Source organism: Dreissena polymorpha, chromosome 6 (assembly GCF_020536995.1).
Source record: "Dreissena polymorpha isolate Duluth1 chromosome 6, UMN_Dpol_1.0, whole genome shotgun sequence".
NCBI classification, from domain to species: domain Eukaryota; kingdom Metazoa; phylum Mollusca; class Bivalvia; order Myida; family Dreissenidae; genus Dreissena; species Dreissena polymorpha.
The window spans coordinates 27,966,609-27,979,265 of NC_068360.1; the positions used below are offsets into that span (position 1 = coordinate 27,966,609).

General features: G+C 32.0%; 1 protein-coding gene across 1 annotated transcript in view; it reads right to left on the reverse strand.

The window, feature by feature from the left end:
- Positions 1 to 12,657, reverse strand: part of LOC127835545 (plexin domain-containing protein 2-like) — a 122,167-nt gene that overhangs the window by 3,843 nt on the left and 105,667 nt on the right. Inside the window, exons 12-16 of the mRNA XM_052361981.1 lie at positions 11,825 to 11,860; positions 6,996 to 7,109; positions 6,294 to 6,407; positions 3,789 to 3,877; positions 3,590 to 3,646 (exon numbers count right to left, since the gene is read on the reverse strand). Coding sequence (XP_052217941.1) covers positions 3,590 to 3,646; positions 3,789 to 3,877; positions 6,294 to 6,407; positions 6,996 to 7,109; positions 11,825 to 11,860 — 410 coding nt within the window. The remainder of the gene's footprint in view (positions 1 to 3,589; positions 3,647 to 3,788; positions 3,878 to 6,293; positions 6,408 to 6,995; positions 7,110 to 11,824; positions 11,861 to 12,657) is intronic.

The window sequence follows — 12,657 nt, forward strand, 5'->3', positions numbered from 1 at the left end:
TGTAAATTCAAGAACATGTGTTCCCTTGTGCTAAAGGAACCTGGGAAAAGCCTGAATTTGACCCCTAGGACGTGGCCTATGTTCGTTTCAAGTAGTATGATTTGAAACAAATAGTTCTAGACAGCTATTTAAAGGCTCAAATTACCTACATGTTCGCAGAGATTAAGGATGAGATGACGTTAACATGTAAAGCCTACGGAGTACGAGCAAAGAATGATGCTCAACCTGAGCTTAAAGCATCAAATCATGATGCCCTATACCATTAATTTAAACTGAGTTATCTTATAGATACTCGTAAGTACATCGGGGGAAATGCTGCCTTTATGTGATTGTTTACCTTAATAATACTTTAAAACGGTACGGACAGAGCATATGTACTTAGATATAACATTATAATTGTCTGTGTTTATTATAATATCTTGCGGAGCATAACAAGAAAGATGGTCAGGTACTACGTGACAAGGCATATGTTCTTTAAAGCATTCTGAGATTGTTTGTTCCCATTCGTATAAGTGTTATAACCATGACGATCATATGTCCTTCCGGCCTCATTTCATCCACAGATGCAACGGTTGAATTGAATGCACTAGGCGCGGATGCACGTTAATTTAGCGTTTGGCTCGAAATCGAGTCTTTGGCATTTAATACAGTGACAGTTCTGAAAGAAACATGTCAACGCCCTGTAAAATAGTTTCTGGTGTAAATCCAATTCAAAATATTCTTAATTAGTTGAACTGGGCAGAGATCTAGACATGACCTGATGTAAGTTACTTTATATGGTATTATTCAATCGCTTATTCTGGGGATATTTTAAAGAATGTTTATTTAGCGAGCTTAGACTAAAACGCATACAATAGATGGTACAGTCGATATGTTTGTTTGATTTCTTTAAATTGCCGACATTTTAAATATTTCGTTATTTAATATAGCATCCATTATCGTAATAAATCGATATCGTAAAATGGAGAAACTATTAAACCAAATAATATTTAAACTGTCCATACAATTGTGTCAGTAATAACGTATTGATATAAAGAAAATTTATATAATGACAAAACATTGTGTGATACTCAGGTCCAGTAGGAAACGATGAGTGATCACTCACCTCAAAGATATGCACCGTATTAAAGAGAGTATATACGATAGTAATATCAAAATCTTATTTTGTCAATTTTAAACCACTATATAAATATAAAAGCAGAATCTCAAATACTATTGATGAACTATCTCACAGTCGTAACTTCATTGAAATAGTGTTTATTTTAATGAAATTTGAATGACCAAGGTTACGCCGATACGACGAGTCTACTCGTATTTGATATAGGACCAACAAGTGTACCCATATGCCGTTGTATGCACATCTGCACAGAAACTCTTTAAAAAATATATAATTATTGCTAATATTATTGTGTTTCTAAGCAGTAATAATGATAAGACCTATGTGTAATACATTACTTAAAAACTAAATTTATAAAACGATAATATAGTTTATGTATAACAACCGCTCGATACGACGATACCATTTGGTTCACTGCGTATGAATATGCTTGTTAGGTTATAGCATAAGATGTATAAAAAAATTGTGTTATTTTGACCAGAGCACTAATTACATGTGTATAATAAGTGCAAAGTTGATGGTAAGCAGTCAAGTTGAAGTCAAGTTGAAGTCAAGTTGAAGTGAAAACAAATGTGTATGTTCAATAACAGTCTTTGCTGTATATTTAATCTTCATATGCATATTTACACATTGTAAACGCACACTCAATAAAGATTCACAATTCTTTTGCCAGATGGTCGTCGTGTCAGCCTAAAATAAAATATAAACATATATTATTGCGGTATTATGTATCAACAGAGAATTACTTAACGTTTACTAAAAATAACACAATATCAACGTGAACATAGATATACACGTAACTCATTCATTTAATAACGTTCAATCAATTGATTTCTATTTCAAACAAATTATGTTCCATGTAATTATAAAAAACGTCTCTTTTTCCAGTCATCACAATGTATGAACAATGAAGATTGTTGTATCCGAGCGAAGTTCTTTTCTTGTTATACCTTTGTTGCTGAAATGCTATTGTTACACACATGACGTTGTCTTGCAACATTAACCTAATAACTATTTAAACTATCTCTAATGTAATTTTGAAGCTCCAAATCGAAAAATTGATTGTTAACTTGGATGCTCGTTCGTATAACATTTTGGCTATATAATTGTAAACAGTGTTTTTGCTTAATAATTTTGTTTTTGTTATTGTTGCATACAACTAATTATTAATTAATTAATATTCTACTAATCTAAAATAATTTGTAGAGCAAATTTTATTTTCCTCATGTATTATCCACAGGGCTGACCTATCCGATGTATAATAAATGTTTCGTAGGAAAATATTATTGGATACCAATTATGCCTATGGACTGATGGTGTGTGCAATTGGTGTTGCAAAAGTCTTGATCGCAACACGATTTGCAACGTGGCAAAGAACGCAGAACTCCGTTCCCAATAGCGCTGCACTGGAAATTAATTAAGTAAAAAACAATTATAACTGAGTTATAACTCTATTTTAGTCTAGTTATTATATTTCAAGCAATGGTTTTTGTTATAAAATATTGCACACTCTGCACTTATCATTATGGATTTTATAAATTTGTAAATAATAAACTGAAATACATAAATGCATTACGGTTCGCATGGAATGTTTATAAACCGAAATTTTATATATCTGTATGCATGAATGTTTTACTATAATTACATCCACATACCGGTGCATCTACACACCCAAGCTTGAAGTGTGTGAGATTCAGCCATTCGAATTCCTCGATACTGCATGTCTAGAAAATTAGAAGTTTGTATTAGAAAACACAAAATGCTATTTAATCTTGCAATTGTATAAGAGTTTTTAAATTTGTGCATCCGGTAGTTATTGTGAACATATAAAATGAGAAACCGATGTGGCAATTGTTTTATAAATAAATCAGTGTAAATATAATAGTTTATACAATGAATAATTGTTCACAATTTAACTTAACGTATTCTACTCGTATTTAAACAAACCTCGTGTTGATTACACGGTCTTATGGACGTGCATTGCTGAATGGTTCGAACATGATTGCAGTCATAGCACAGTGGGCCCCGTTCGTTTCTTGCGACCAAACCTATACAAATATGAAACAAATTTAATTCTGGCATACCCATATCTGATAACGACTCTAATTAAATTATTACATACATAATTCAATTGCGTTTGTGTATGTATATGAGTTAAAATTGCGTTCACCTTCATCCCCACATCCACGTCCATTGCAGTAGTCGTTATTGCAACATTCTGCACAGTGTCTTGAACTTGGAAATTTCGTACAAATCTGAATCAATATAAGCAAAATTTAAAAGCATGCATGCATTTTAAATATAATATTTAATATAAACGTTTAAAACAACTGAAATGTAATACACATCAATTTAATGAAACAGCACCAGGAGGGGAGAACTATATAAAGCAACAATAGGTTATACAATGTCCATTTAAATCTTTATTGTATAGTTGATAAAGACATAACATAACGTATAACATTTAGTTACCGAACTATTGGCACATCCCGATCTGTACTTGGCATAAGTTCGCTCTACCACACACACCTGATAAAATATTTTTTTTTTAATTTAGTTTCACATACTTTAAATACAAAAATATCAAACAAGCGGTGTTTGAAATGATTTAAAATAATATTTTGTTTAAACCGCCTTTAAATGAAGAAAAAAAATCTAAAAATCGTCTTACTTCCCCTTCGCCACATTTCTGTACTGTATCACAGAGTGCAAGGTCAGACATGTCTTCACAACTGTAGCATATCAGCTGTTTGTTGAAGTCTGTAATTGTTCATATACGCATTAAGGCAAGATCACAAAAACTCAAACACACAATCGCGCTCGCTAAATAATACAGGTTTTTTCCCGTATTGTAAAAGTTTCATTAGCAGCAAATTATTTTATTATTTTTTTCTGAAAATATTTCGAAAATGATTCTTTTATGAATCATATGAAATTATTGTTTTACAAAAACATATTTTTATGAAATGCTGTTGAATGAAGATGTTTTACTCTGTATTATAATGTGCCTACCATTCATTGTATTCCGCATCTGTTATTGTCCATTTGTTATGTGTCAATGTTCATAAATAACTAATGTGTTGTCATGTTTAGAAAAATATTAAGTATTACCTAATATAACTGCAAAGATTATTTGATTAAGAACATACCTCTTGGTATATGCTGAATGGATGACTGGATATCAGTACTTAATAGTTACAGCATAATTGATTTAGTTCAAAGTTCACTTTCTAACGATGTGCATAAAAGATGTCAACATATTGACATCAGCTTCTCCCCCACCTTTGCCGTTTTAGCCTGGATAAAACCTACGTTAAAACGTATAGGGGAACGCTTTCGGATAGGTTTTTTTTTTCATTGACAAACAGACGGACATATAGACAGACCACAAGACATTATAGTGATTCCTGTATGCCTCCTTTACTTTGAAACGGGGGTATAACTATTATCTAGCGATGGAACAAAACGTGTGATGATTGAACGTGCAGTTTCATATATTCAAACATATTTCACCGTCCTTGCGAACGAATCCTGATAAGCATATAACAATTATCTTGTTATAACTACAGTCGATTGGTGTATAGCGGATTTTAGTGAGTTACGGATAGGTTAAACGTTTTTTGCAAAATACTTTTATTTATGTTAAGATTTATAGTTTTCTATGAATTGAATACACAAAGCCTATCATTGTTAAGTCGATTCATGTTTTTGTTGACGTGTGTCAATGTTTACAACTGTTTCTTTTGTCGAAAGCAAAACAAGGTCACGTTATGTACGCACCGTTTTTGTGACGACAGGAAAAGTGCAGACGAATGGTTTCTTGCATTTTGCAGATTTTGTTTGATAAACATAATGTTCATTGATGTAATATTTTAGAATTATGTTTCCTTTACAAAAGTAAGAATGCTCAGAAACCAAATTGATGCGTACCATATAAAATAAGCACGAGAGCTGCAACTCGGGATTTAGTGAATAACGGACAATGTGATGACCCATATTCAGGAATGTGGGGATTGTCTCAAAATAAATATAAACTCAATTGAAGTTGTTCAATACACATGTGGTTAGCGTGTGACTATGATATTAATTAGTGAAAACATCATTTTTAATGAAAAATAATCAAATTATAACGAAAAAATAATTTCTCTGAAAACATATTTTTCACTATCAAATCTATTTATATATAACAAGGTATTCAACTCAAAATGACCCGAATATAGGGTGCATCGCTTTGAACAGCCATTACTTCATCAATTGTGCAGCGATCTCCATGAACTTGGTCTTATTAAACGCAGAAATGAATTTTCTTTCTGGAAATGTACATATATTGCAATTATTTTTTTACAAATGCTGTGTCAAATTTCAAGAAATAACACGATAATATCAGATAAAGACCAAAGCGATCCGGTAATGGCTGAATCAGTGTACCATGAAATTCGCGCTGTAAACAAATAATATTTTTTCGGAAATTTAAAACCGCCGGCATGTTTCAATAGGAAAGACATGTGTCTATCTAAGTTTAATGGTTAAATTACTGAATGCATGGTGCTTACGTTGAAATGAGACTCAAAGTCCTTAGCTATCCGTTATACACCAATCGACTGTAGTGGTGTTACAAATATGATAAAAACATGCAAGAGCGATACAAAACGCCAGCTTATCATCTGCTTTGTATTTAATTTGGCAACAACACATTAGCTTTAACATAATTTTCCTAAAACTTCTATAATATTTTTTTTTCGATACACGTTGACATCACTGACTTTTATCTGCACAAGTAAAGAACGAACACTCGTCGTATCTCCGGTACTTAAATACTATCAAATACTATCAAATCTTCTATTGAATGCTTTCGGGTTATGCTTACAAAATCGGTACAAGGGTTACAAAATGTGCTCGATAGCAATTGCACAGAGACAATTCCACCTCCAATGTAGCTGTTTAAACAAGAAATAATTCAGAAACGCAACAAAGGGTATAAGTGGGTCTTCATATTTTTCTGCTTTCTTCCATTTACTTACCCCCGGAATAAGATGGAGCCCCAAAATCCAATGTCAAGCTCTTGTCGGAAGTTCCTTCAAAGTAGCCCACATAATATTAAGATGAAAGATTCATTCGTCCGGTACTATATTCGTGAAATGTTGGATGTTGAGACAGGTGAAAAAATCTTGCTTACTGGTTTGACAGTTTATTCCACTGAAGCCAGCCGAACATGTGCAAGTGTAACGGTTAACACCATCTGAACATGTACCACCGTGTTGGCATGGGGACGATGCGCATTCGTCAAGATCTGCAAAGGAGTTATAGTTTTTACATACGCAGGCCCGAAAATTAACATTATTAGACCATATGAATGTCGTCATTTTATGAATTATACCCCGCATGAATAGTACATGCTTGCTTGGACTATATTCTGCATACGTTGTTTTCTGAACATCTCAGCCAAATATATACAAACGCAATTTTCATTTCCTCTAACGTGGGATAGGGTGGCATTGTATATATTAAGGTCAGTAGCAACCACTTGCAGAGTTTTAATTTAAACAAAAGTTCAATGCGTCATTACCGGTGAATGTGAACAATGTCGTTACAAATAAATTACACCCGAGATAAGGCAGCCTGTAAGAAGGCGCTCGGAATTAGAAATATGTCAACAATACAGCAAATATAAGAAGAATGTATGCATTTATTGTCTTCTTTTGGTCATTTTATTGTTTCGCCAATAAATAAATAAATTTAAAAGCAGTGATAGTGATTTCTTCAAAACGTAGCTCCTTTTCTACTATGATTCATTAAATATTGCGGGAGGGGGGGGGGGGGTAATGTCCGGATCCTTTTATTGGATCTTGAAAAATGTTGAAAACATAATATAACTCACTGGTTTCACACTTCAATCCACTGAACCCAGCTGGACATGTACAGGTGTAAGCGTTGACACCATCTGAACACGTACCACCGTGCAGACATGGGGATGATGCGCATTCGTCAATATCTGGAAAAATAATTATTGCTTGGATGTACATGCGCCCATGCACGGATATTGACATTACAACTGTATATTCCTACCATATGGTTAGTGGCTGAAGAGTTTTCGGTCCTTTTATGTAAATTGTTGTCCACTGATTGCGTGACTACCGGGGAATGTTTACAACGTTATTACACGACCCCATGAAGCAAGTTTACGTGACGATGTAGATGTTTATCCCTTAACAGAAATATGATTGATTATGTAAGTTATATAAAAAGTTCATCTTTTAATAAAGGGCCATAACTCTTTTTTTTTCCGTTTTAAGTACTTTATTCACTACATAATATATGCACATACCATCATTTTACACAGGGAAAAGTACATATATATATATACATATGGAATACATGAAATTGAAAAAAGGTGTTATGTTTTGAATAATGAAGGACACAAATGTATACAAGTAGAAAAGCATATGAAGTAGATATATTAACATATTTATCTTCTTTTTTCCCAGAAATTTAAGAAAACAGAATTAAATCACAAAATTATTCCATTTCTGAGTATGTTTTTCAGTTTTACCCTTCCAGCTTGCGATAATCTCTTCGATTTTTATTTTGTATTTAAAATATTCCAAAAATCTTTGAAAAATTGGTGGACATCGTTGATATTTGCATTTAAATATAAAATATTTTCCTAGTAATACAATAAAATTGACACAGTTTGAGCAGTTCCTATTGTTGATAAAAGTATTACAAAATGAAATACATTCATAAGACAATTTGAAATCAGTACAAATGCTAAGTTAGGATTTTATATATGTCTCAATGTTGTTCCAAAAAATATGAACATTAGGACAATTCCAAAACAAATGCATATTAGTCTCAACAGACATTGAACATAAATCACAGAGACTAGATTCTACAAAGCTATATTTAAACAGATTTTCGTTGTTGGGAACAATGTTTATCATATATTTATACTGGAACGTTCTTAAGGAGGAATCTATTGTGATTTGAATATTGTTTGTAAATATTGATTCCCAATGTAACTGTTTATTAAAAAGCATTTCCCATTTGTGTTCTTGTTTGTTGTTTTTTATATGTGTATTCTCTATTAACAGTTCGTTTATAAATTTGCATATTTTTGTTGTCGGGGTGATTCTATTAATAAGGTAACTAGGTGGCACGTATGACCTTTCTTCATTGTTAATTTTTTCTTTCCAGCATTTTGGTATACAACCAACTAAAGTGTGGTATTTTAAAAAATCATAACGGGGCAAATCATATAATTCTTGAAGTTCTGTGAAGGTATGAACATGTTTGTTCCTGTAGTTAAAGATATGTTCTATTTGTGTAATACCTCGATCGAACCATGTTTTGTAAAACAATGTTATATTCAATAGGAAGATATTTGAATTGTTCCAGAGTATTTCTTTCCCTATGATTGTCTGTTTTTCTATATAGTTCGCGCGGCGTCATCCTTTTAAGCATTCAGTTAGAAATTTAGATTTCAATTCCAAAGAGTCTATATTTGATGATTTTAGGTTGCATTTAAAGATAAAGAGATTGCCATTATTTTCAAGCATGTCACTGTAAATTTTTGCCCATTTTGTTGTTGGTTGATATAACATCCTTATCACCCAGCTTGATTTTAGCGCATCAATAAAATTTTCGAGATCAATCATTTTGAGTCCTCCATTTTTGTAGTTTTGAACAATTTTGTTTTTCGCGATTTTATCTGGTTTATAATCCCACAAAAATGAAAACATTGAGTTCTTTATGTCTTTTATAATTTCATTGTCTGGATTATTTAAAACTGTTAAAGGATATATAAGTTTCGGAAAGGCGAATGTTTTTAAAACTGTAATTTTCCCCATTAAACTTAATTTCAATTTTTGCCATTTTGCGAGACAATTTTTAAACTCTTTAATCTTTGGTTTGATGTTATACTCGGTCATTTCGTCCGTGTTATTCAAAAATGTTATACCTAACGTTTTTGCACTTTCCGATGTCCAAGAAAAATTGTGTTTTTTACAGAAAATAATGTTTGAAAATTTCATACGTCCTATGCGCAGAACAGTGCATTTATTTTTATTTAATCTCAGGCCTGATATTTTTGAAAAATTGTCAAGGGTTGCAATAAGGGTCTCAAATGACAATCTGGATCCATCCAGAAGGAAGCATGCGTCATCTGCGAAGAGATTTTGTTTGATTTCTGTATTTTTCACTCTTATTCCGGATATATTTTCATTTGTATTCATTTCATTTGCCAATAATTCTATACAAATTATAAATATGTAGAGAGACAGCGGGCAGCCTTGTCTAACACCTTTTTGTATGCTAAAGTATTCAGAAAAGTGACCATTGTTTGTTATGCATGACTTAGCGTCTTTGTAAAACAAATTAATCCAATTAATAATTGCGGATTTAAAACCAAATTTAGCTAAGCTATTCCTCATGAAAGCATGATCCAGATTGTCGAATGCCTTATTAAAATCTGAGAAAAAAATTTGCCCATTTTCATTGTAAATATTCACTTTTTCAATAGCTTCTGACAGGAATCTTACATTTTCTCCTATATACCTTCCTTTCACAAAGCCAGTTTGCACTGTGCCTATAATGGTTGGTAGGTGTTTTTTAATTCTATTTGCAATTGCTTTGGATGCTATTTTGTAATCACAGTTAAGTAGTGATATTGGTCTCCAATTATTTAAAGTTAATAGATCTTTGTCTCCTTTTGGAAGTAAAGTTATGATACTTTGTTTTTGAATTTCTGTTAAGTTGCCATTATCATAAGAATAATTTAGTGAATTTACTAGGTATTTCTTTATATCTCTCACATTTTGATGTTCGTAGGGTCAAATCATGTATGGAGAGACCTTGCAGTTTTACCTGTAAGAACACTATTGAAAACGGCCGATGATTTCCGCATTTCTGTTTGTAAAACTATAATAAAACAACAACCAGCATATAAAATAACCTTAAAAGTATAATTATATTGAAATAAATGGAACAAGACTATTGCCAAGCAGTATATGTCCCCTACCGGCTCCACCATTGTTAGAATTATTTTTTTTATGCATCCCTTTTTTATTTAGTTTATTGAATTAATTATGATCATTATCATATTTATGTCATATCTAAGTATGCTAGTGACGATGTGTGAAGAAGTATAATTGCAAAGCATCCACCCCAATCATTTGTAAATTCCACTAGTTCTTTACATTTTCTTTCAATCTTTCACAATTTCTTTTTTTAAGAACATATCAATCATAAATATTATTGTTGTGAGCTAAAATCTCAGTTGTAATAGCTATTTGTTAAAGTTTACAGTTTTTGATAATTAACATAAATCTCTCACATCTACACTTCATGGTGATGACTTATTTTCAAATACATTTTTATCACTTGACAAATGTGAACATATTTCTCTCAACAAGCTCATGACTGTTACCCACAGTCTGATTTAGGTGGAAATTTTTAGAAATGTTTGAGATTAAAACGAAAGCAATGTTATATGCATTGAAATTGTATTATAAAGTATATTAACATTAAACAGGTTCATATGCACAACCAGTAACCGCTTTGAATTCAAACTGCACCTTACATTATGTGGCAGACGTGGAGAGAAAGATGAGAGCTGCACTCCGCCGACTCAAAGAAATGACAGGCCTTGATTGATTCTCATCTTTTTATGTATATAGATGTTCCTGTGTATATACTGTAGATGTTATTTATTAGTATGCTATTATGTTTTGTTTATTTATAATCTAATTATGTTAATATTTATTTCATCAAATTGTCATTGATATTTAATTACTCATGCATGTTAACAAATGTTGGTGTACATTAAAGTATAAAATTGAATTATCTTGTAATTATTTAAAATACACAAATATATTTGTGTATAATTATTGGTTTTTATTGGGTATCTGAATTTAAAAAAACTTATTACAGCATATAATTGAATCAACTGTTAAGGCAAAAGATGCACCTTTAACGCACATTTGTGCTTTTTGTTAAGGCGTTTTTGACTGCCATTCATGTGCGTAAATTGTGCGTTTTATGTGGGTTAAAACTGCGCTTTAAACCCAGTTAAATGTGCGCTCTTTATTAGTCGGTACCTATAAAAAGCGCACATTTAGCTCGCTTAAAGCACATTTTCAACCCCCAGAAAAGCGCACATTTAACACACATGTGCGCTTTTATGTGGGTTATAACTGCGCTTAAAGTGAGTTAAATGTGCGCTTTTTTAAATAAAAAAGCGCACATTTAACTCGCTGAAAAGCGCAGTTTTAACCAACTTAAAAGCGCACATTTTACACACATAAATGGCAGTCAAAAACGCACATATAAAAAGCGCACGTTTAACGCACATAAAAGCGCACATTTGACACACATGTTTGTTTTTATGTGGGTTATAACTGCGCTTTAAGTGAGTTAAATGTGCGCTTTATTTAACTCGAGAAAAGCGCTGTTTTAACCCACTTAAAAGCACACATTTTACACACATAAATGGCAGTCAAAAACGCACTTATAAAAAGCGCACGTTTAACCCACATAAAAGCGCACATTTACCCACAAAAAGCGCACAGTTTCTGGTTTGTTTGTTTTGTTTAAAACTCACTCGGTCAGAAAAAGCGCACATAAAACGCAGTGCCAATACCGCCACGTTTAACACACGCAAAACGTACTTAAAACGTACATTTCACACACTTTTTTGAGAAGGGTCTTTACCTGTCTGGATTGTGTCACCATCTTTAACACTGGGTACTACAATCAGCAAATGACATTTAATATGCTGTCTAACAATCAGCCGCACAAATGTTCAGAGAGGCCCATTTGAAAGGTATATTTTACAAAATATGAAACTTAAGAAAAACAGCAGGTAGCAAGCAACAAATCAATATGAAGCAAGACACATGATTCCCCATTTAAAAACAACACAAAACATGCTATTTGCAAAAGACTACAATAAGCGGTAAAAAAATCATTTAATGTGAGTTGCAAACGCAAAATCAATTAAATCTATAATTAATATCAATATAAAGACTGTTCCAATCCAATCCATTAAAAAAAAAAGAGAGAGGAAAATGTTGCCTCAATGAAAGCTCTGTTTTTCGAAAAACAGAGCTTTCATTAAGGCAACATTTTACTCTCAATTTTTCCCGTGCTAGGAGTAATAAAATTATTCGCTAACAAAGTTAACAAATTGAAACAATGCAAAACTGTTTCTGTTTTAACAAAATATTTTTTTTTGGGTGTCCATGGATAATTCATGGCAGTTATTATTTTGTAATACTTCCGAGTGAAAATTTAAATTGATGTAATTTTAAGCACAGTGAACATAAATTAAGTGTGTGCATTCTCTTACAATCTAACAACAGATACAAAATTAAGTTCGTTATAAACAAGAGACAGTTTGAGCCAATTATGTTCTAATAAACATATAACATATTATTTTTCATCACATACTCTGTTTCTGTTCATCTTAAGACAATCATATAACTTGATCCAATACTTTAAAAGAACAAATACAATTTTAAAAAAAGGGTTAATTTATTAAATTT